At 45.7% G+C, this 24,998-nt stretch overlaps 1 protein-coding gene and 1 non-coding gene across 2 annotated transcripts; both read right to left on the minus strand.

Annotated features, from left to right (window-relative positions):
- Positions 1 to 3,965: 3,965 nt before the first annotated feature.
- Positions 3,966 to 4,072, minus strand: LOC125586663. Its single transcript, XR_007323199.1, has one exon. It is a non-coding gene; the product is annotated as a small nucleolar RNA R71 (small nucleolar RNA).
- Positions 4,073 to 20,548: 16,476 nt separating this feature from the next.
- On the minus strand, positions 20,549 to 23,463 carry LOC125586083 (meiosis-specific protein ASY2-like). Its single transcript, XM_048755886.1, has 5 exons — positions 22,629 to 23,463; positions 22,425 to 22,559; positions 22,218 to 22,347; positions 21,405 to 22,125; positions 20,549 to 21,328 (listed from the first exon to the last, which is right to left on the minus strand). The coding sequence occupies exons 1-5, from the start codon at positions 23,461 to 23,463 to the stop codon at positions 20,549 to 20,551; spliced, it is 2,601 nt and encodes an 866-aa protein (XP_048611843.1).
- Positions 23,464 to 24,998: the final 1,535 nt, after the last annotated feature.

Genomic DNA, 24,998 nt, shown 5'->3' on the forward strand with positions numbered 1-24,998 from the left:
CCAACCCGACGGTGACCGGAGGCGACCATATCTCAGACGACTCCGAGCCTAATGAAACCCTTCTTGCCGACCACCCCCCAGTAAGTTCTGATCTCGCAACCATACGCGAGCTCGCCGAGCTCAAACTCAGTTTCCAACAAATGAGCGAGAAGATCCATCAAGTAACCAGCGCGGCCCCGCAAATCGAGAGCGTCCTCGCCGCAACATCACGCACTCCGTTTACTAGCGCTCTGACCAGTGTGCAACTTGGAAAGATAGAGAAGCTGTGCCTACCCGAGTACAAACCCGGCGGAGACCCAGTGGAACACATGACAGCTTTCAACATTGCGATGGCACGGGCTCGACTCCCCGACGAAGAAAGGGACGCAGGCTACTGCCAACTGTTCGTCGAAACTCTCCACGAGCAAGCCCTAACCTGGTTTTCCAGTTAGAAGAAAACTCCATCGGAAGCTTCCGTGACTTGTCAGCAGCTTTTCTCAAGACTTACATTATGTTCACCAAGCGCAGCGCTACTGCATCTAGCTTGTGGAACCTCAACCAAACCAAAGACTAGAGCCTCCGCGACAACATGGAGAAGTTCAAAGCTGTAGTCTCGAGGATTGAAATTCCAGACGGTATTGCCATCGACGCCTTGCAGAACACGTTGTGGGTTCGTTCTAAATTCCGAGAGGATTTATACCAAAACCCAACTACGTCGCTCCAGGATGCTATCGCGCGATCTGACAATTTCATCCGAATGGAAGAAGATACTAATGCCATTCTCAGCAAGATGAACGCACCCAAAGCTCTAGAGGCTAAAAACGCCAACACGCGACAAGAACCGCGCCAGCATGCTCCAACCGACAAAAATGACCGCAAAGACGGATACATGTATGTCGTCAACGAGAACAACGTGCCGGTTTCAACTCTCGTAGTCCGCGGAGAGGGATGGAACAAGTGGGTAAGGGAGCTTGATTCGTCCGACAAACCAGTCGACGCCGTTTGCTCGACCCAGACTACAACAGCAGCAGGTTCAGCGGCAGGACCTTCCAGAACCGTTGATCTCACCAAACACTGCAAGTATCACGATGTCAAAGGGCACGATACAACAGAGTGCAATTCACTCTATGCGCACTACCTCTCCTCCTTAGCAAGTGGCGACTTCAAGTTCGAACCACTAAAGGCTAAGCCGAAGAACGGCAAGAGCTGGAGCAAGAATAAAGAAAGGAGAGCCCAGCGCAAAGCTACAGGCAAAAGTCGACATAGCGAAACCCAACAATGAGATGACGAGGAGGATGCCCTGAAGAGTAATGGTGAGGCAGACTCCTCGGCTGACGAAGAGCAACCACCTAACCGCAGACGCATTGAGGTCATACCTTCCCAGCAAAACTTGTCGTCGGACGATGAGAACGATGACACACATGTACTCGAAGATTTGAGAGATGTTTTGAAACAGAAGTTTAAATCCGAAAACAGCAACAGCTCCACGCGCAATGATCTCCAAACAATGTTGAATGCACGGAAGTCGCGGCGTATCTCGGCAGTTGACCATGATCCCAAAGAACGCTCGAACGGAGACCTTAGGGATAAACTCAACGCAGGAGCATGCGATCTCCGAATCTGCCTTAATCGTTCTAAGCCCACTGATATCTTGCATATTTCTATTGTTTTATCCATTCATCCATGTGCATTTTGATCATATAGATTAGGATTTAGCCATGTTTAGGTTGCATTTTGCATACATGAGTCCTTATCAGGTATTGGAGTACCACATGGAGTACTTGGAGGCATTTGGAGCTCAAAAAGGAGTGTTTAGAGTGGTCATTGGGCGAGCAAGGGATGGGAGCGACCAGTCCGGAGCGACACCACCAAGTCGCTCTGATCACCAGTCTGGAGCGACCAGTCCGGAGCGACACCACCAAGTCGCTCTGGTCACCAGTCTGGAGCGACCTCACTAGAGCGACAGGGAAGAGTCGCTCGCGTATTGATCACCCGGAGACAACGAATCCGGAGCGACCTCTCGCAGCGACACAGCGAGGTCGCTCCCGAATCCGGAGAGTGAAAGATGAACACGGATGAAAGCCTTAAAGATCTTTTCTGAAGCTCAAAATTGGTGGAGACACTGGAAATTGAGTTAGCTTTCCAATGGAAGTGGTTTCAAGTCATTTGGAGCTGTATTGGATAAGTTATAATCGATTTACTACAGGTGTATCAACCCTTGCCGGGGACCACTGGAAAGTTGATGGGATTAACCAACTTCCCACTTTCTTCCACCCACCTTACCTTTGCACGATTTTTCTACTTTTATGTATAATATCTGCTTTCTTTTTATCATAAGAGTGGGCAAGAAACATCATTATCCAACTTTGTAATAATTTAACTTGTCAAAACTCTCTCTCTTTGAAATATCATTGTTCTTAGTGTTCTTGAGCTGTTCTTCAATTGTTCATCATCTGTTCTTGAGTTTTAATTTCGTTTTGCTTATTTAATCCTTGTTTATCTTTATTCTCTGTTGTATCTACTTGAATATGCTTCAATCTATTATGAGATTAAGTGTTTTCATGAAGATTAGTGAGTAGTTTCCTTAAGAATTCATGGGTTAGGGAGATTAGAGTAACTTAGTGAAGATCTATGGTGTTATTGTATTAGATCCTTGTATGAACTTGCTTGTTGAGTATTTTTAATGCTTGTTTAGTCTTGATCACTCTAAACCTGATTTCTAAACACTTCTCATCAGACATGATTAGATGAAGTGTTTGAATCAACTCAACTAAGCTCTAGTGAGATTAGCCAAGGACACTTGATGTTAAAATTGCTAGATAGTTATTAAACTTGAACTTAAAGATTGCTTGATTGAATTAAGCCAAAGACATTTGATGTTTAATGATTTCTAAGCAAATGGACATTTACCTAGACATAGGACTTGTCTAAAATTGTGTTTAGACTTAAGAGATTACTTTGATTGAAAGCTTGTCACCTAGATTGGATCTTAGTTACTTGAAGTCAATTCCCAATACCCATGGATTCACTTGTCTAAATTGATTAAAACCTTGTTGTATTGCTCTGTTTGCTATTGTTACTTGTCACACACTCACAACTATTGAATCTGCTTAGCTTAAGAAATGACTTGTATTCTCACTGATTCACATCACTAGGACTGGTTCGACATTCACCCCCCTACACTACAACATTTGCAATAGGCAGAAAAACCTATTATCAATTTGGCGCCGTTGCCAATCCTAGTCTGATTGTGACATTGCGTTTGAGTCTTTGCTTGAGACTGAGTTTTACTTTGTTTTTAAGTTACTAATTATCTATCTTCATATATATTTGGATGACAGGTGCATGAACTTGAGAAGCAAAGGATCAACAAATCTTGCACCAAGAGTGGAAACATCAAAGCCTTAGAAAGAGAGTTGGGAAGACAGAGAAGAGAAAGAGAAAAGCAAGCCCACTTACATAGATTGGGGCTTGAGATGGAGAGAAACCCGAATCAACCGGAAGGTGTCTATGAAGTTGATGATCATAGACAAAATGTCCAAGAAGTTCCTCCTGGAGCTGCTCAAGAGGGCAATGGTCAAGGAGCTGCCAACCTTCGACCTAGACAACCACAACGCCAAGCTAGGGCCATCGGTACATATGATCAACCTAACATAAATGGGAATAGGTTGGGCATTAGGGGACCGCCAGTTGCCAACAACAATTTCGAGATCAAGTCCAGCCTCATCAACATGATTGAAAACAACAAGTACCATGGACTTGCCTTGGAAGACCCACTAGATCACCTTGACAGATTTGATAAATACTGTGGCTTGTCAAAAACAAATGGAGTTTCAGAGGATGCTTTCAAGCTCAGATTGTTTCCCTTCTCTTTGGGAGACAAGGCTCACACTTGGGAGAAAAACATCTCAAGTGATACTATCACAACTTGGGATGAATGCAAGAAGGCCTTCCTCAACAAGTTCTTCTCTGCTACAAGGACTGCAAACCTTAGAAATCAGATCTCTGGTTTTCAACAAAAAGGACTTGAAGGATTTTCAGAGGCATGGGAGAGATTCAGAACCTACTTGTCTCAATGTCCCCACCATGGCTTCAACAATGAGAGCTTGCTAAGCACATTCTACAGAGGAGTCTTGCCTAAATTCAAAAGCCAGCTTGACACTGCAAGCAATGGAAACTACTTGGGGAGGACTGTCGAAGATGCATTAGAACTCTTGGAGAACATGGCACAGAGTGATTCTGTCTACAATGATGAATATGACAGAAGAGACAGAAGTGGGGGAGGAGAAGATATGACCACAAAAAGAGAACTGAAAGCAATACAAGAAAAGATTGACATGCTACTATCAGAAAAGAACAAGAAGGAGGAGTTACATATGGTTTCTGAAGCTGATGGAGTAGAATGCCAAGAAGATATGTACTATGTCAATGCTCAGGGTACATGGTACAAGAAGGAACATGACTATCAAAACCAGAACAACTACCAACAGAAACCCTTCTACAACAACCAACAGAAGCCATTCAACAACTACCAGCCAAAACCATTCTACAACAATCAGCCTAAGCCATTCTACAACAACAACCAAGGTGGTTACCAACCAAAACAGAACTTCCCTCCTGGATTCTCACCAAAACCAAATCTACCAGCACAAGAACAAGCTGGATCATCAACACAACCTCCACAAGAGAGTAGTACTGAAGCGATGCTAAAACAATTATTGGAGGGACAAGCAAGAAGTGAGAAACAATTAGGGTATGAGCTGAAAAATCTACACAACAAGATTGATGGGAATTACCATGATCTAAACAACAAGTTCAAAAACTTGGAGAACCAGTTTGTCTCTATGACAGCCAGCTCAAGTCGCCAACAAGGTACACTACCTGGAAAGCCTGAACAAAACCCAAAGGAGACAATGAAGGCAATCACCCTAAGGAGTGGAAGAGAGTTGCCTCCTAAAGTTCTCATTAAGGATAATGAGAAACAAGGTGGGGAGGTGGTCATCAATGTAGATGATGATGTGGTGATTGTGGATGAGAAAACTAATGAGGAAATATTGGAGAAGATAGTTGAAGCTAAGGGCAAGAGAAAGATTGGAGAGGAGAAATTTGAGAACAAAAATGAGGAGGTTACATCAACAAAGGAGAAATTGTTCACTCCTCCTCCCTATGAGCCAAAACTTCCCTTTCCTGGAAGATTCAAAAAGCAACTCCTAGAGAAATACAAAGCCTTGTTTGACAAGCAAATGAGTGAAGTTCAGCTCACCATGCCCATAATTGATGCATTTATGCTGGTTCCACAATACAGCAAGTTCTTGAAAGATGCTGTAGAACAAAAGAAGAAAGAGATGGAAGGGATGGTGATTCTTACTCACGAGTGCAGTGCCATTATTCAGAGAATGACTGTCCCAAGGAAGCTAGAAGACCCTGGTAGTTTCACCCTGCCATGCGCCATTGGACCTTTGACATTTGAGAAATGTCTATGTGACTTGGGAGCAAGTGTCAGCCTCATGCCACTATCCATTGCCAAGAAGCTTGGGTTTACACAATATAAAAAGTGCAAGATCTCTTTGGTGCTTGCTGATCGATCTGTCAAGCTCCCCATTGGCATCCTAGAAGATCTTCCTGTAAAGATAGGAAATTGTGAAGTGCCTACTGACTTTGTAGTGCTTGAGATGGATGAAGAGCCTAGAGATCCTTTGATCTTTGGGAGACCTTTCTTGGCGACTGCTGGAGCAATGGTGAATGTGAGAGATGGCACAATTGATCTCCACCTTGGAAAAGATCACATTCTCCATTTTGATATCAAGGAGATGATGAAGAAGCCCACAACTCAAGGAGAAATATTCTACATTGATGAGATGGATGCCTTGGCTGATGATTTCCTTGAAGAGTTAGCGATTGAGGACTCTCTCCAACAGGCCCTGACCATTGAAAGAGAGACCCAAATGATTGAAAACAAAGAGAGTGATGAGCTAGTAAGAAGGCTAGATGTTCACCTTCAGGAGGATGGAGAAGATGAGTTCATGGAGTTGCCACAAATGACACAACATGCTGCCTCAGCAGACATTCAAGAGAACCTCCATCAAGCTGATTGGAGTGAGCTCAAGGCACCAAAAGTGGAGCTTAAACCTCTTCCCCATGGTGTAAGGTACGCTTTCCTTGGACCTAATGAGACATATCCTGTCATTGTGAGTAGTGAGCTGACTGAGAATGAATTGTCTATGCTTTTAAATGAACTTAAAAAGTATAGAAAAGCACTAGGATACTCACTTGATGACATTAAAGGAATCTCACCATCTTTGTGCATGCATAGGATACATCTAGAGGATGAATCTAAAACTTCAATTGAACACCAAAGAAGATTAAATCCTAATTTGAAAGATGTTGTTAAAAAGAGATAATCAAATTGTTAGATGCTGGTGTGATCTATCCTATCTCTGATAGCAATTGGGTTTCACCTGTGCATGTAGTTCCTAAAAAAGGTGGCATAACAGTTGTTAAGAACGAAAATGATGAGTTAATACCAACAAGAACAATAACTGGACATAGGATGTGCATTGACTATCGAAAACTGAATGCAGCCTCTAGAAAGGATCATTTCCCTTTACCATTCATTGATCAGATGTTAGAGAGGCTAGCTAACCATCCTTATTATTGTTTCCTTGATGGATACTCTGGATTTTTCCAAATCCCTATACACCCAAATGACCAAGAGAAAACGACATTCACTTGTCCTTATGGTACCTTTGCATATCGAAGGATGCCATTTGGACTGTGCAATGCACCAGCAACATTCCAAAGAGCAATGATGTCAATTTTCTCTGATTTTATTGAGGATGTAATGGAGGTGTTTATGGATGATTTTTCTGTATATGGTTCTTCGTTTGCTACTTGTTTGTCAAATCTTTGCAGGGTATTACAGAGATGTGAGGACACTAACCTGGTGCTCAATTGGGAGAAGTGTCACTTCATGGTCAATGAAGGGATTGTTCTTGGACACAAAGTTTCTGAGAAAGGAATTGAAGTGGACAAAGCCAAGATAGATGTCATGGTTGGTCTAGCTCCACCAAGAACAGTGAAGGATATAAGAAGCTTTCTGGGTCATGCCGGTTTCTATAGAAGATTCATCATGGATTTCTCTAAGATAGCTAGACCATTGACCAGGCTGTTATGCAAAGAAGCTGCATTTCACTTCGATGAGGAGTGTATGGAAGCTTTCAAAAACCTGAAGAATGCACTCATCAGTACACCCATAGTTCAGCCGCCAGATTGGGATCTCCCCTTTGAGATCATGTGTGATGCAAGTGACTTTGCTGTAGGAGCAGTCTTAGGCCAGAAGAGAGACAAGAAGTCACATGTGATCTACTATGCAAGTAGAACACTTGATGAAGCTCAAGCTAAATACTCTACAACTGAGAAGGAGCTATTGGCCATTGTCTTTGCATTTGAGAAGTTCAGAAGCTACTTGGTTGGGTCAAAGGTGACTGTCTACACTGATCATGCTGCATTGAGACACCTCTTAGCCAAGAAAGATGCAAAACCAAGACTGTTGAGATGGATTCTGCTGCTACAAGAGTTTGATCTTGAGATCAAGGACAGGCCTGGAGTTGAGAATGGAGTAGCTGATCACCTGTCCAGGTTGAAGGTGGAGTGTGGAATCCCTATTGATGACAGACTTCCAGAAGAGCAAATGATGGCTATTCATGCAGTGGTAGCTGTTTGTGAGACGGGAAAGAAACTTGAAGAGGTGAAGGCAACTGATGAGAAGGGTCCTTGGTATGCTGATATAGTCAACTACTTAGCTACTGGAAAAGAACCATTGAACCTTGAAGGTTATGCCAAGAAGAAGTTCTATAAGGATGTGAAGAGATATTATTGGGATGAGCCTTACCTCTACATACTTTGTAGAGATCAACTCTATAGAAGGGCAGTGGCTGAAGAAGAAATTGATGGGATCCTTACACATTGTCATGGATCATCCTATGGAGGCCACTTTGCTACCTTTAAGACAGTTGCAAAAGTCCTACAAGCTGGATTTTGGTGGCCTCACATGTTTAAAGACACCCAAGACTTTGTCTCAAGGTGTGACTCTTGTCAAAGAAGAGGAAACATCACCAAGAGGAATGAAATGCCTCAAAACCCCATCCTAGAAGTTGAAGTGTTTGATGTCTGGGGTATTGACTTCATGGGGCCTTTTCCTTCCTCTTATAGCAACAAGTACATACTGGTGGCTGTAGATTATGTCTCTAAGTGGGTGGAAGCAATTGCAAGTCCAACCAATGATGCAAAGGTGGTTCTAAAAATGTTCAAGAGCATAATCTTTCCAAGGTTTGGGATTCCAAGAGTTGTGATCAGTGATGGAGGGTCTCACTTCATCAACAGACTGTTTGCAAACCTCCTTAAGAAGAATGGTGTGAAGCACAAGGTTGCAACTCCTTACCACCCCCAAACAAGTGGTCAAGTTGAGATTTCCAACAGGGAGATCAAGTCCATTCTGGAGAAGATTGTGGGGGTTACACGGAAAGATTGGTCCATCAAGCTTGATGATGCATTGTGGGCTTATAGGACAGCTTACAAGACACCTTTGGGGACTACACCTTTCAACCTTCTCTATGGAAAATCTTGCCATCTACCAGTTGAGCTTGAGTACAAGGCACTATGGGCAGTCAAGTTGCTGAACTTTGACATCAAGAGCGCCAAGGAGAAGAGATTGATCCAGCTGAATGAACTTGATGAGATAAGACTTGAAGCTTTTGAAAGTTCAAAGATCTACAAAGAGAAAACAAAGGCTCTCCATGACAAACATATCCTGAAAAGAGACTTTAAAGAAGGAGATCAAGTTCTTCTATACAACTCCAGACTGAAACTGTTTCCAGGCAAGCTCAAGTCAAGGTGGTCTGGTCCTTTCAAGATTAAAGAGGTTAAACCTTATGGAGCAATAGTTTTGTGGACTTCTGATGGAAGAGAGTTCACCATCAATGGACAAAGGGCGAAGCTTTACTTGGGAACCAAATCGGAAGACCTGGGAGCTTCAATTCCACTGTCTGATCCTACCCCGGCCTAATCTAAAAGGAAGCAAAGTCAAGCTCGGGACTTAAAACAAGCTCACTTGGGAGGAAGTCCCATGGGTATCCTTGTAAATATTGCATTGGTATTTTCATTTTTCATCTTAGTGTTAAAAAAAAAAAAAAAAAAAATGGGAGAGAAGATGTGTGCAGGTGCTTGATCGGTTCAGTTTTGAGCAGGAGTTGTGCATGAGAGCGAGGTCTCACAGCGACACCTCAAGGTCGCTCCACCTGGGAGCGAGGTTTCGAGAGCGACACTACAAGGTCGCTCGCGATTTCGTTGCCGGATCAAGAAAAACCGCGCCAGAGCGAGGTCTCGGAGCGAGGTGGAAAGGTCGCTCCATCTGGGAGCGACGTTATGGGAGAGACACCTCGTAGTCGCTCGCGTATTGATAAACCGGAGCGACACACTAGAGCGACACCTTGACGTCGCTCCAACTCAGAGCGAGGTTTCTAGAGCGATACTCCAAGGTCGCTCGCGGTTTAGTAGAAGCACGACGCAGGGAAACTACTCGGGAGCGACCTCTCCCAGCGACACCCTCACGTCGCTCCCGCACCGGTCCAGGTAAGTTTCCTAACTCTAAACCCCGGTTTAACTCAAGTAAACCGACCCTAACCACCCTAGACTGAACCGGACGACCCTAAACCTACCCCAACCCCCGCGACTCCATCTCTATCACTCTCCCTTCCTCTCAAAAACTCACAAACTCTCTCAAACTCACCCACACCAAAATTCCCAAAACCTTCTCAATTCTCACCCAAATCAACTAGTTCTTGTTTCTAAATCCAAGCTTTCGCCCCTGTAGTCTATTCTTCACTACCCATTCACCATTTCCTTTCATCCAGAGCAAGGTATTGAGTTTTTAAATTCAAATTCGTAGGTCCATGAACCCTAGAATTTGAAAGTCGAAATTTGGTTCTTTTCTTGCTAGATTGTGGTGAAATAGACTAGGGAAAGTTTATCTATCAAGTTGGGTTGTTGAATTAATGGTGAAATTGAGTTTAAATCGCACTTAGGCAAAATTAGGATTCATGGATTTGGGGGTTTTTCGAATTTGATCTTAATTGGGTATGTTTGTGGGTGGACTAGATGCGTTAAGATGTTACATTGTTGCATTGTGTTGAACTTGAGTTTAAACTGAAAAATTCACCTGTTAAGTTCACTTTTGCAAAAATTTGATGCTGAAATTCTTGCTTTTCTTTACTTCCATCTACTTATCCCTTTCCAAGTTTGTAATTTTTCAGGTTAAAATGGTTAAGAAGACAAAGGGAAGGTTGGAAGCTGAGAGGCAAGAAGCCGAAAGTCAAGAGTTTGCACTAAGAGGAAAAGCTTTAACCAGCGAGCCAACTGGCTCAGGGACGCAGAGGACTGTGAGACAGCAGACGTTGGCTGCAAAGAAATCGAAAGAACACGAGAAGAGGGCAGGAAAAAGCGTACCAGTTCCCACCCATGAGGAAGGTGAAACTGAGAGTGAAGATGAGCCGGCACCTACGAAGAAAGCCAAAATGTCAAAGGGCAAAGGGGTTGCTGTTGATCGAGACAGAACGAAAACTCCATCTGTGGAGGAGCTATATGACCATTTGAAGAATGGAGTCACTTGGGCTCCAACCAGGTTTGCCGACCTCGGTTTGCTGAAGGAGTTGGGTCTAGAGTCTGATATTGAGACGATGCTGGGACATTTGAAGATGCCAAAACTCCTCACCATGGCTTATCCTTTCTACAAGGATGTCACTTGTCAGTTCCTATCCTCTCTTGTGGTCACTTACCATGACACGGCGCACGTGAGACAAGGATGGGGAAAAATCAGGTTCAAGGTCAATGGAAGAGAATTCAACATGAACTTCAAGGACATTGGGAGGGTCATGGGGTTCCAAGACCTAGAAGACCACTCACTTCCCAAGTGTGAGAACCTCCCCACAGAGCTCTGGAAGTTGATTACTGGAAACAAACACTCTACCGGGGCAGACAAGAACTCACACATCCGACACCCGTCTGTACGCTACCTCCACAGATTGCTAGTCCATGCTTTTTACCCACGGAAGCAAGCTGGTACGGTTACTGAGGAAGACATGAGACTGCTCTGTCCGGCTATCCGTCCCTACGCTCAACCTGGAGTGTTACCCCTTCCCAGCACTGACATCTATGCTACTTTTGGGATGGTCAGTTTCTTTGTGGGCCGTCTCGAGCACTATAGAGATTGGGCGTGGTACACCACTGATTCGCGCCCAAAGATGGGGATAGGCGGAATGATCACACCACTGCTCCAATTTCTGAATGTTCCCTTGGGAAAGGACGCAGCGGGGCCTAGGTTCATTGATGGCACCTACTTGAGGATTGCCACATATTTCAGTGGGATGTATGGGAAGGACTACGTCTACCACTACTACTTGCAGGGCAAGCCAGTCGAGGTGGTTCTTCCAAACCGGAACGTGACGAGTTTAGAGATACCTGGAGCTGTCAGCTTCAACATTCCCCAGGAGTACTTTCTCGGAGAACACGGGCCTCTCGATCCAATTCAAGCAGCTCCATCAAGGAAAAGGAGTGTCCCTACGCAACCTGACTCGCCTGTTGCAGACACATCTGAGCATATCTATGGACCTCCGCGCTACTACTTCAAGCCCCATGACGGAGTCCTTCCACCTGGAGCTCTCCGTGATGCTCACGACCACATTGGTCGTCTCCAGAGGTGGAACAAAGCTCAGGACAGAACGATAGAAAAGCTGAAGGATAAATGCAAGGCGCTAAGCAAGACTGTGAAGAAGCAGGCAAAGACTTCAGCCAAGTTCATGAAGAAAGTAGCTGATGTCTTAACTAGGGGAGGAATAGCTGGATGTAGCTCAGCCGATTTCGCTTTTGCGAACACCTCAAACCCCAGCCTCCACCACCGCCTGATGCTCTTGGTTTCCCCCTCACTGCTGCGCAGCTTCAGCGTAAGTGGAGGAACCCACCCACTCAACCTTCCACTTCAGGCAACAAATCCCCATCCCTCGCTTCTTCAGACAGTGAGGACGAGATTCACGAGGTTGAGAGCCAACCATGGTATGGAGGCTCCGGTTCAGCATCCGGTGGTTACTACACCACCTTCCCTCCTGACGACGACGATGCTGGGGCATCTGCCCCCACATACTATCCATAGGAGGTACTTCTTTCTCTCCCTTGTACATACCATTTCATTTTTGCAAATTAGTTTTCTTCTCGGTATCTCTCTCTTTCCTTGAACACAGAGACTGTGTATCTAAAGTTTGGGGGAGGTACCAAGCATTTGATCATGTTTGCTTTCATTGTGTTACATTTGAGTCATGCATTGAACACCTATTTGCATAAAAAAAAAAAAAAAAAAAAAAAAAAAAAAGATTTTTCATTTAGATTGCATCATTTGCACCATTAGGAGAGTCTAGAGCATATAGGTTGCATTCACTTGCATTGGGAGCAATGATTTTAAATACCTTGTAAAGAACACTACGTTGCACCTGAGTATCCATGCACCTCTCGAAAAGACTTGTATGTTTCGAGCCTTGAAAACTCTTCTCGAAACTTATTGATTGTAGAAACTCAGTCTTTGAAGCCAGCTACAACCTTATTTGAACTGAATGAACTTAATGCTTCTTGCTTAGGGTCTCTTGTGTACTGAGTCATGGCTATACACACTTGAGTTGTCACATCTTTTATGCCATTCTTTTTGACAAACTCTAGTGGTAGACCACTCCCAAAACCTTTCCTTCCTTTTAAGCTTTCATTGTTTGATGAGTGAGGCCTTCTTCGGAAAGTTTTACATGTGCATAATGTTGAGAGTATCGGGAACGACAATGCTTGATCTTCATTTTTGCTGGATTGGACACTCTATTGTCTAGCTATAGGTGGGAGGGTGAGCGTTGTAATCATGATTTGGGAGAAATAAAAAAGATAGATTCTTGTGCTCAAGTGAATTGATTTATTGGGATAAGTAGAGAACCTCCAGCTCTAGTTTTGAAAAGTCTTGGCCCCCAACCAAAAAAAAAAAAAAAAAAAAAAAAAAAAAAAGAGAAAAAGGGGGCTAGCAAAGTTGTTAGGAGCTGAGAGACATTTTCAGATTGTGAAAAATCCCTTATAGATTTCAAGGAAAAAGAGCTGATGTTTTTAGAATCTTTTGGTGAGAGGTGTGAGTTGGGTTTGACATTTGAGAGTGAATGTGTAACTTATATGTTTGGGAAAAGGGTAGAACAATGGAGATTGAGCATTGTATGCATGAGTTGGTCCCTTTCTTAGATATATTATGTGCAATGTCAAGGCTACTTGTTTTGAGAGTAAACCACCTTAAAGATCATATGTTTTGAACCTCTTGAATCACTTGAATAAAAGCCTTCCCTTACCCAACCAAATGACTTGGACCAACTGACCATTTGCAAGAATTCACTTGATATCTTATGCTTAATGAATGTGAGAGTTGGCAGATCTGAATGTGTGGATGCTTGATGATGAGTGTAGGGACAAAAGGAGTTGAGATAGGCCTAGAGAAGCTAGAGTGTAATAAGAGAGTGTGCTAATTGTGTTTGCTAGTGGTGTTTCTTTTGGTTATGAGCTCCCACCTTCAACCTCTCTCCCTATGAGTTCTAGAAAGTTCACTTGTGGACAAGTAAAGAACAAGTTTGGGGGAGTTGATATCTTGCATATTTCTATTGTTTTATCCATTCATCCATGTGCATTTTGATCATATAGATTAGGATTTAGCCATGTTTAGGTTGCATTTTGCATACATGAGTCCTTATCAGGTATTGGAGTACCACATGGAGTACTTGGAGGCATTTGGAGCTCAAAAAGGAGTGTTTAGAGTGGTCATTGGGCGAGCAAGGGATGGGAGCGACCAGTCCGGAGCGACACCACCAAGTCGCTCTGATCACCAGTCTGGAGCGACCAGTCCGGAGCGACACCACCAAGTCGCTCTGATCACCAGTCTGGAGCGACCTCACTAGAGCGACAGGGAAGAGTCGCTCGCGTATTGATCACCCGGAGACAACGAATCCGGAGCGACCTCTCGCAGCGACACAGCGAGGTCGCTCCCGAATCCGGAGAGTGAAAGATGAACACGGATGAAAGCCTTAAAGATCTTTTCTGAAGCTCAAAATTGGTGGAGACACTGGAAATTGAGTTAGCTTTCCAATGGAAGTGGTTTCAAGTCATTTGGAGCTGTATTGGATAAGTTATAATCGATTTACTACAGGTGTATCAACCCTTGCCGGGGACCACTGGAAAGTTGATGGGATTAACCAACTTCCCACTTTCTTCCACCCACCTTACCTTTGCACGATTTTTCTTACTTTTATGTATAATATCTGCTTTCTTTTTATCATAAGAGTGGGCAAGAAACATCATTATCCAACTTTGTAATAATTTAACTTGTCAAAACTCTCTCTCTTTGAAATATCATTGTTCTTAGTGTTCTTGAGCTGTTCTTCAATTGTTCATCATCTGTTCTTGAGTTTTAATTTCGTTTTGCTTATTTAATCCTTGTTTATCTTTATTCTCTGTTGTATCTACTTGAATATGCTTCAATCTATTATGAGATTAAGTGTTTTCATGAAGATTAGTGAGTAGTTTCCTTAAGAATTCATGGGTTAGGGAGATTAGAGTAACTTAGTGAAGATCTATGGTGTTATTGTATTAGATCCTTGTATGAACTTGCTTGTTGAGTATTTTTAATGCTTGTTTAGTCTTGATCACTCTAAACCTGATTTCTAAACACTTCTCATCAGACATGATTAGATGAAGTGTTTGAATCAACTCAACTAAGCTCTAGTGAGATTAGCCAAGGACACTTGATGTTAAAATTGCTAGATAGTTATTAAACTTGAACTTAAAGATTGCTTGATTGAATTAAGCCAAAGACATTTGATGTTTAATGATTTCTAAGCAAATGGACATTTACCTAGACATAGGACTTGTCTAAAATTGTGTTTAGACTTAAGAGATTACTTTGATTGAAAGCTTGTCACCTAGATTGGATCTTAGTTACTTGAAGTCAATTCCCTTAGGCCCATGGATTCACTTGTCTAAATTGATTAAAACCTTGTTGTATTGCTCTGTTTGCTATTGTTACTTGTCACACACTCACAACTATTGAATCTGCTTAGCTTAAGAAATGACTTGTATTCTCACTGATTCACATCACTAGGACTGGTTCGACATTCACCCCCCCCTACACTACAACATTTGCAATAGGCAGAAAATCCTATTATCACCCACTGACCTCCGGAGGCGTTTGGAGCAAACTAAGATGTCAAGCAACGACACTCCATCATCAAAAAACGATAACAGCGTACCAACCGTTTTACGCGCCTTCTTAGACTCCAAGCAGGTCCAAACGCGACGTCAACTAAATGTCATCATGGGCTGTTCTCCTCCTTGCGGCAACTCTGTTCGCTTCGTCATGGATTACCGTCGGCAGGTCGCGACTTCGCAGAGATGGCCGACTACGCCGTGAAATTACCCTCCGATAACCTTTTCACCGGATGACGCTGAGGGGATTCACGTACCCTACAATGATCCTCTTCTTGTAGTTCTTGGAATTGGGGAGTACGACGTCACCAAGGTCCTCATCGATACAGGAAGTTCCGTCGACCTCATTTTCCGAGGAACCCTGCAGAAGATGGGAATCGATCTCGACGACATCAAACCATCCTCCAGAACATTAACCGGCTTCAACGGATCCTCCGAAACAATACTGGGAACAATCTGCCTTCCGGTACGCGCATGTGGAGTCACTCGGACTGTCAAGTTTGCCGTCGTAAGCACGAAGGCTCCTTACCACACCATACTTGGAACCCCCTGGATACACTCAATACAGGCCATTCCATCTACTTATCACCAGTGCGTCAAGTTGCCCGGTACGGACGGAAAAATCAAAACTCTGCGAGGAGATTAAAAGGCCGCTAGGGAACTCCTAGTCGCCACAGTTAAACTCCAACGATCGTCTTTATCGGTTAACTCTGTCACTCCTCCAACCTATAAAGTCTACTCCCAGGAAGGTGAAATTCTCAAGTTACCTATTGACGATACAGATCCAAGCTGGACAGCAAGGGTTGGTGCGTATCTGTCTGAAGAAATGCAGCGGTCAGTTCTCGACTTTCTCAAGGCAAATGTGTCCACATTCGCGTGGTCCATGTCAGACATGAAAGGAATTGATCCGGCCATAACAACTCATGAACTAAACGTCGATCCGACAGTCAAGCCCATCCGACAGAAGCGACACAAGCTCGGTCCAGATAGGTCAAAGGCTGTAAACGAAGAGGTCGACCGGTTGCTCGGCGCTGGTTCAATTGCTGAAGTGCGCTACCCTGAGTGGTTAGCAAATCCAGTAGTCGTCGAAAAGAAGAACGGGAAGTGGCGCGTCTGCGTCGACTTCACAGACTTGAATAAAGCCTGCCCAAAGGACATCTATCCTCTTCCCAACATCGACCGTTTAGTCGAGTCCACAGCTGGAAACGATATGCTCACCTTCATGGACGCTTTCTCTGGGTACAACCAAATCATGATGCACCCCGACGATCGCGAAAAAACAGCATTTATCACGGATAGAAGAACCTACTGCTATAAGGTCATGCCATTCGGTTTGAAGAACGCGGGAGCAACCTACCAACGGCTTGTGAACAAAATGTTCGTTGACAAGCTGGGCGTCACCATGGAAGTATACATCAACGATATGCTTGTCAAGTCGCTACACGCTGCTGATCACCTCTGTCACTTGAGAGATTGCTTCGAAACTCTCAACAAATACGGCATGAAACTGAACCCAGCAAAGTGCACATTTGGGGTTTCCTCAGGCGAGTTCCTTGGATACATAGTCACGCAGCGGGGAATCGAAGCCAACCCGAAGCAGATCTCCGTGGTCCTGAACCTTCCGAGCCCAAAAAACAGTAGAGAAGTGCAACGGCTTACGGGTAGGATAGCTGCACTCAACCGGTTCATCTCCAGATCCACCGAAAAATGCTTACCATTCTACGACCTCCTCCGAGGTAACAAAAGGTTTATCTGAGATGAGAAATGCGAGGACGCATTTATCCAACTCAAGCATTATCTGACAACTCCAACCGTTCTCGCCAAGCCAGACGTCGGCGACGTTCTATCTCTTTACGTCGCAGTATCACAAGCAGCAGTCAGTAGCGTTCTAATAAAAGAGGATCGCGGTGAGCAAAAGCCAATCTTCTACACGAGTAGGCGCATGACCGGACCAGAAACGCGATACCCAACTCTGGAGAAGATGGCACTGGCAGTCGTCGAAGCGGCGAGAAAACTTTGCCCCTACTTTCAGTCACATTCGGTTGAAGTATTAACCGACCAGCCCCTCCGAACGATACTTCAAAATACAAACAGGTCCGGAAGACTAACGAAGTGGGCTATCGAACTCGGTGAGCTTGATATCACTTACAAAAACATAACTGCAGCGAAATCTCAGGTCCTCGCAGACTTCTTAATCGAATTGGCCACAGAGTTAGAGCAAGATCTCACGCTCCCAAACCCAAACTGAACACTGCATGTCGACGGATCTTCGACTAACAGGGGCGCAGGTGCTGGAGTTCAACTGCAATCCCCGACCGGCGAACTGATCAGGCAGTCTTTTAGCTTTGGCTTTCCAGCCTCGAACAACAAAGCTGAATACGAATCTTTGATCGCTGGACTCCGTTTAGCAAAAGCTGTCAAGGCCAAACGTTTAAGCGCCTACTGTGACTCGCAGTTAGTCGCCAGTCAGTTTAGCGGCGATTACGACGCCCGCAACGATCAGATGGATGCCTACCTCAAGATAGTACAGGGATTAGCCGCAGAGTTCGAATTCTTCGAACTCGTCAAAGTTCCCAGAGGAGAAAATGTCTGCGCGGACGCCCTTGCAGCCCTTGGAAGCAAGCTTCATGACCAAGTTAAACGAACTATTCCAATACACCGCATTGAGAAGTCGAGCATCGATATCTCGATGGACCAAACCGCCATCATAGCCCCAGTCACCGAAACCGACACCCTCGTTACGGATGAGTTCCGTCCCGACTGGTGAACTGAGTTCATCGACTATCTCTCAAAGGGGGAACTTCCAACCGAGAAATGGGCAGCCCGCCGACTAAAAACGCGCAGTGCCCATTATATCGTCCTAGACAACAAACTCCATCGATGGACTGCGAGTAAAGTACTACTCAAATGTATCCATGGTGAAGAAACGGTCAAGGTTATGGCCGAAACACACAAAGGCGCTGGAGGAAACCATTCGGGCGGACGAGCATTAGCAATCAAAGTGAGAAGCCTAGGCTTCTTCTGGCCGACGATGAACGCATATTGTGAGTCCTACGCCAGAAGCTGCGACAAGTGCCAACGGCATGCACCAGGCATTCATTGTCCAACTGAAATGTTACGAACGACAGTCGCACCGTACCCATTCAAGCGATGGGCAATGGATATCATAGGACCTCTTCCATGCTCCCGCCAGCGGCGTTTCATTCTCGTCCTCATTGATTACTTCACCAAATGGATCGAAGCTGAAGCCTACGCTCAAGTCACCGACAAAGAAGTCCGCGGGTTCGTCTGGAAAAACATCATCTGCCGCCACGGTCTACCGTATGAAATCGTTACCGATAATGGATCACAGTTCATGTCGGGCAACTTCAAGGAGTTTTGTAGCAGATGGAACATTCGTTTGAGCCCCTCAACCCCTCGTTACCCACAGGGAAACGTCCAAGCGGAGTCCTCCAACATGCTCATCATCGACGGCATTAAAAAATGATTAGACCTAAAAAAGGGTCATTGGGCCGACGAACTCGACGGAGTTCTATGGAGCCACCGCACAACACCACGAGGGTCGACCAAATCGACACCTTTCTCTCTTGCATACGGTGTTGAGGCTATGTCTCCCGCAAAAGTTAACGTTTCAAGCCTCCGACGCTCGAAAATGCCCCAGTATGTCGAACTCAACAAGGAGATGCTGCTTGATGCCCTCGATGAAATTGAAGAACGACGGGACCAGGCTTTGCTGCGAATCCAAAACTATCAACATCAGATAGAGAGTTACTACAACAAAAAGGTCCGAGCCAGACCCCTTGAACTCGGCGAATTCGTCATGCGCAAAGTGTTCGAGAACACTAAGAGCTGAACGCCGGCAAGCTCGGCGCTAGGTGGGAAGGACCTTACAAAATCATCAAAGTGGTGAAACCTGGAGTCTACCGACTTCAAACATCAAGCGGAGAAGAAGTGCCCAGAGCATGGAACTCAATGCATCTAAGACGCTTCTACCCTTAAAAAAAAAAAAAAAAAACCGAGTAGATGCACCTCCGCGGTCACTTCTAGTCGACCGAGTAATTGCGCTTCCAACGGCCACTTTCACTCGGGAAAAACGAACTACGAATGGCTTGATCCTCAACTGAGGTACGTAGGCAGCCTTAACCGGTCCAGCTGTAACAAAACCAAAGTCAAAATCTTGTTCCTTGTTCCGACTCCGATCGAGTAAATACCGATTGTCGAACCCAACGGCTCCCATACCTCCAGCAGGAGGTACGCAGACACTCTAGTTCCATCTCTTAGATATGTTCTGATCAGACACTTAGCCTAAGGGCCAAACGGCCGCGAGTCACCTGCGCCCAAAAAGCACTGACCGACCAAACGGAGTGAATCTTTGACATTTTCTCGACTAAACGCGTAACGGATTAGCTACCCATTTACTCGATAGTCTTTGAGAATACGCGTAAAAGGAACCTTCTACTCTTAGACTCAGTCTTTTGTTTTCAAAGTAGAAAACGCGTCTAGACGTTATCTCAATCGAAACACCACAAGAACTGAGCAAAGTCTCTTAGCGGGTTGTGTCGTTATCTATTTGCAAAAGCTAAAGGTCAAGGATTTATTGTCTCTAGGCGAACATATCGCGAGACTCTAAAGATAACTGAAATTCACTTAGAAAAATTGCAAGTACAGATTGGAAACACAACAACCCGCAAATCTAAAAGTCTGCTTGAAAACAACGACTTGCCGATAAAATAAGAGTACGCCTAGTAATACAACAATAGGGACTATCAAGACCACAAACACAAAAAGAAAAGAGAAGACACAGATAAAGCTTCAAGGTGCAGTATCTTGACCGACCTCCTCTGGCGTCCCAAGAGAAGAAGGACCAACTGGGTCTTCGGTAGCAGCAACAGTCGGGTCTTCCACCGAAGTAGAGACAAGAGAGTCCACAGCAGGAGGCGGAGGAACATCTCTCTTCATCGACGGGCTGCAACGACGACGTCTCCTCGACTCTATTGTCTTCCTCCTCTTTGCCTTCTCGTCCTTCAGAAGAAGAATCCGAGACAAGGACCGGTTCCTCGATGCCCACGTTCCCGGTCTCTTCCTCTCGAATCGGAGTGTTTCCTATCTCAGGTTTGTCCTTCCCGGGGACCTCCTCTAGGTTCTCGTTCTCTGGCCGTTTACCAGGGTCACCTCCCTCCGGGACCCCGACATGCTCAGCCGGGACCGACGTGACATCGACCAATGGCTCCTCCGATGGCTCCTCAGTAATTTATAGCGAGGTGATGAGCTGAGAAACCGTCCCTGGTCCGAACAAATCTACGTTCGATCCATAAGGATCAAACGACGCTCTATACCTGTCCTCGACGAAACGAGAAGGGAGAACCAGCAGAGAAAGAGTGAGGTCGATATCAGACAGCAGACCTACACAGAATCTCGTAGCCTCCGCCTCGTAGAGTTTCTCCTGCTCGGCAAAAACGTCGATCATTTCTTGTGGAATCTCCGTCCCACTTGCCTTTATCATCTCGAGGCACTTCCTCGTCCCCGAAGCTTGACCGTACAGATTCTTCGCTTTCCCAAAGGCATCCAAGCGAGTTAAATGGTCGCGCACGTGACCAAAGCAGCGGTTTGCCTTCTCGGTCATAGCAGCTTTGACCCTTTCCCTCTCACGAGTAACCTCGAGTCCCCGGAAGTCTCTCAAGCGTTGCCTCTCCCTGATCAATTTCTCAACCGCAGCGTTCCTTTCCTCAAGCACCTCAGTCTTCTCCTTTTCAAGGATCGCAGTCGCTTGCTCCAGGCGAGTGTTCTCTCGGGCAAACTCTTTCTTGGCTGTGCAGGCGGATTTGAGCTTACCCTCCAGCTCTTCGAACCTCACCCGAAGAACTTCTTTCTCCTTCGCAGCCTTCTCGTTAGCCTTCTTATGCTCGGCCCTTACCCTCTCAATGGCCTTCAATCTTGCTTGAGCGAGCTTCTCCGAAGATCCCAACTGGATCATCGTCTGCTTCAGGGCGCTGTCGTATTTCTCGACAAGGAAGTTCATGCTTCCGTCACTCTGTAAAACAACAAACACGGACCCATCACCCAATAAATCAAAGAAGGAGATGAAAGGTGAAAGGTAGCGCAGATACCCGCGCTCTCGAGGAAGCAACATCGATGTATTCATTCCTGAAGTAAAGGTCTTCCAGTTGCGGCATCTCCTTCGTCCCACCACGAATATGACGCGTCAGCTCCGCGCACCTAAGGGGATTAAGGATCAGGGGAGTCGTCTCGTTGTAAGAGAACTCGACGTGATCAGGGAATTCAATCCTCTTTCTCTTCGCTACGGAACTTTCAGATCCAGACCTTTTTCTCGCAGAAGAGTCTGGAGTAGACCTCGCGAGCTCACCACCAGAACCTCCTTCTCGCGAGCAGGTTTTCCTCCTTTCCTCTGACAGTTTTCCAGGAGTACCACTGGCCTCCCCAACAGTGTCAACTATGGCCACGTCAGCAGCATTCGCGTCGGAGGTAGAAGGACGGGGCTCTGCCTCAACAGACCTCTTAGTCCTCTTCCTCGGGTGACCATCTGATGTCGCCCTGACTAAAACGGCCTCTTGCCCTTCTGCCCCGCCACGAGACCTTTTTCTCCCATCCATCTTCTTTTTGGACTTCGAACCTTCGGAAGTCGCATCAAGGGGAGCAGACTCTTTGGGAGGAACCTCGTCAGTCGCTCTCACCTTAGTCCTTTTGGTCTTTTTCTTCTTCTTGGGACTAGAAGCAGAAGTCTCTGCCGTCCCCCCTGATCGGTTGCAATAGGGCCCTCCTCTCTGGAGGCTCCTTCTCTGGAGGCCCCTTCTGGGGAGGTTCCACCACCTTCAGAAGTGACGTCAACTCCAGAGTTAGACGGTCCCTGAGGATCGACTGAAGTCGACTTCTTCGTGAGCAATTGCAGCTTTCCTTTTAACAGAGCGCTTAGATCCGGAACCCCGTCCATTTCTCTGGCTTTGTCGAGAAGTTTCTGTTGTTTGCGAGTAAACAAAGGGAGGCGCGATTTACGGGGACCGAGAACGCAAGGAAGCCTTGACCCCCAATCAACTGCAAAAGGGGAGAATCAACGTGAAAAATCACAAAAAGAAACTCGAGTAGGCCCTAAAAAAAATCAGCAGGCTTACCTCTAGCGATCCTAGCTTGCTGGCGACGTATCCACTCCCGACTAAGATCCGGCCAACGAAGATGACTATGCGCCGCGATCGCTTGAGCACTTTCGAAAAACTTCTCGGGATAGGCGATCGTATTCGGATGACGAACTGCAAATACAAGGATAAGAAAAGTTAAAACTAACGACTAAAACAAAACTCCAACAGGCGAGTCTCTACCGAGTTGCCGGTTCCACAGAACGCGGTAGTCGTCCCCCGACGGCTCTTCGAAAGCATGTTCAGCAGACTCCACGAAGAAATACGCGCGTTGCCAATCATGCGTCTTATTTGGATGACCGGTCAAGACATTGTAGTTCGAACACATTTTCACCGAGAAGATTCCGTTCGGCTCCGCCTTCGTGAAAGTCAACCCCTCGAAGACCCTCACGCTCATCGAGATGTCCATCTCAGCTGCCATTACCATTAGCATGATGGCTATTCGCAGCGACCCGTTCAAAAGTTGAGAGATGGCGAAGTCTCGGCGGAATGCGTAGGACATCACTAACCGGGGAATCAGGAACCATAGCTTCGTATGATCCCCAAAATAGGACTCATACACACATTGGTAACCGACCGGAGGCGACCAGGGACACTGCTTGGCAGACGGGATGATGTAAGTAACGCCGGCACCACCGCTCGCCCTTAACAGATCCCTCACGGTATGATGAGAAGCAGAAGATCCAAACACGTTCCCCCACGACTGAGCCCGCGGGTCCCGTAGCATTCCGGGTGGCAGCGGAGCAAGCTCTTCGAAGATCCCACCAGGATGGTAAACAGTTGGGCGACAGTCTATCTGGTCGAAACAAACTCTCTCGCGGACCTGTCTCGAAGGAGTCGGAGACCGATCAGACTCATCAGTGTCGCCACGTTCGGAGCCAGTCGCGGTATCGCCTTGATCTCTCCCTCTATCCTCGCTTCCGCTCACATCACTGCTCCCGACTTCAACACGATCAGCATCTTCATCACGAGTCACCCTATGAGCATCATCGACCAAAAGACGCTGAGATAGAGTCATGTTTTCTGTGTCCCGAAGAGCATCGCGATGAATCGAGTCGAAATCGTCCAGAGGACTGCCAGGCGCTGACACATCTTTGGTCGGACTCGGAGAATCTGCGATGTCCTTCCCTTTCTCTTATCGCGACAATCGACTTCTCGGAGGCATATTCCTTATTTCAGGGGACGACTACAACCGCCGAACGATACCAACGAGTCTATACGAAGAAAAACCTATCTAGAGAGAGAAAGAAAAAGTAGAGAGAAGGGAGAGAAAACGGGATACCTGAATCTGCAGAGAAGAATGACGAAAGCAAAGGAAAGAGGTCTATTTATAGCAAAAACGAAGGCACGTTCTCTGAGCACAATCATTAGATCTACACAGGCCTAAATGGGCCTCAAAAGGCCGCCTAAATGCCCAGAAACCTACTCGCGACGGTTCGGTTTCTCGCTCGAACCGATTTTCAATTAGGTTGTCTGGCCGGAATCAATTCCTGGTCTTGATTTAAACCGATCCCCGGCTAACCAACAAAACCGATCCCCGTCGCTTTATCCAAAATGATGTATCGCCCGAGTAAACTGCATCTCATCGTAAAGATTGAGAAGCGAAAGCACGCATCAACGACTCAACATTACTCGAAGCGACTAGAGACGCTCACAGGATGTCATGCGACTAAAAGCACATACCGACGACTAAACGGGAAGGGCTATCCTTTGCATTAGAGCCTGTTATCCGAATAAACCTGACCCACAAATTCACTGAGACCGCCATGTCGCTCACAAGTGAACTGGGGTGGGGGGACTTATTGTAGTAGATGGATTACATCCCTCCACAAGGCCCATCGAATAACAGGCCCTAATCCAGCAAGTCGGATCGATTTGGTCGGCTCGGTGGCTAAACTTGTCGGCTTGACCTTAGAGTACTTTTAGCCGGTCGAGTAAGTCGGCTAAAAGTGCCCGGCTTGGAGGGAGACTTGTTCAGGCCCGTATACTCGGCCTCTCGCATCAAGGCCCAAAGGGGCACGAAATTAGGGCATCAGGGGCAGGAGTCCTATAAGAAGGGAAAAGGAAGCGACAAAAAGGATAACTGATCATCTATTCCTCATTCGTTTCATCTCACTAACCAATTATTGATGAAGTCATCACGGGTGCTCCTGAGATCAATCTCCAGTCAAGATTAGACTGTTCGACAATCTTTAAGTGATTGCGAACACAAACCTAGAACTCCCAGGTATATTATCATATTGCATATGGGTTTATATTATGTTTCGATATCATAACTGATATTTAAACTCGCAGATGTGGTTGGACAAATCCGTTTTGTCCAGGGCTCTGACCTCACCAAAGAAACAACTCGAGTAGTTATCCGTCTCCTCATTGATCCGTAAAAACAATCAAAACATAAGTCCCTTTATATTATTGTCTATATTGTGCTAACATCAATAATCAAAAATAGTTCCTACCCAAGATTTGTGGTCGACTATTTATCTCCCTTACATATCAATCTAATTTTACACAAATCTTTATTTTACAGCTTAAAAGAAACCACAATAACCC

This window comes from Brassica napus, chromosome C4 (assembly GCF_020379485.1).
Source record: "Brassica napus cultivar Da-Ae chromosome C4, Da-Ae, whole genome shotgun sequence".
Classification (NCBI taxonomy): domain Eukaryota; kingdom Viridiplantae; phylum Streptophyta; class Magnoliopsida; order Brassicales; family Brassicaceae; genus Brassica; species Brassica napus.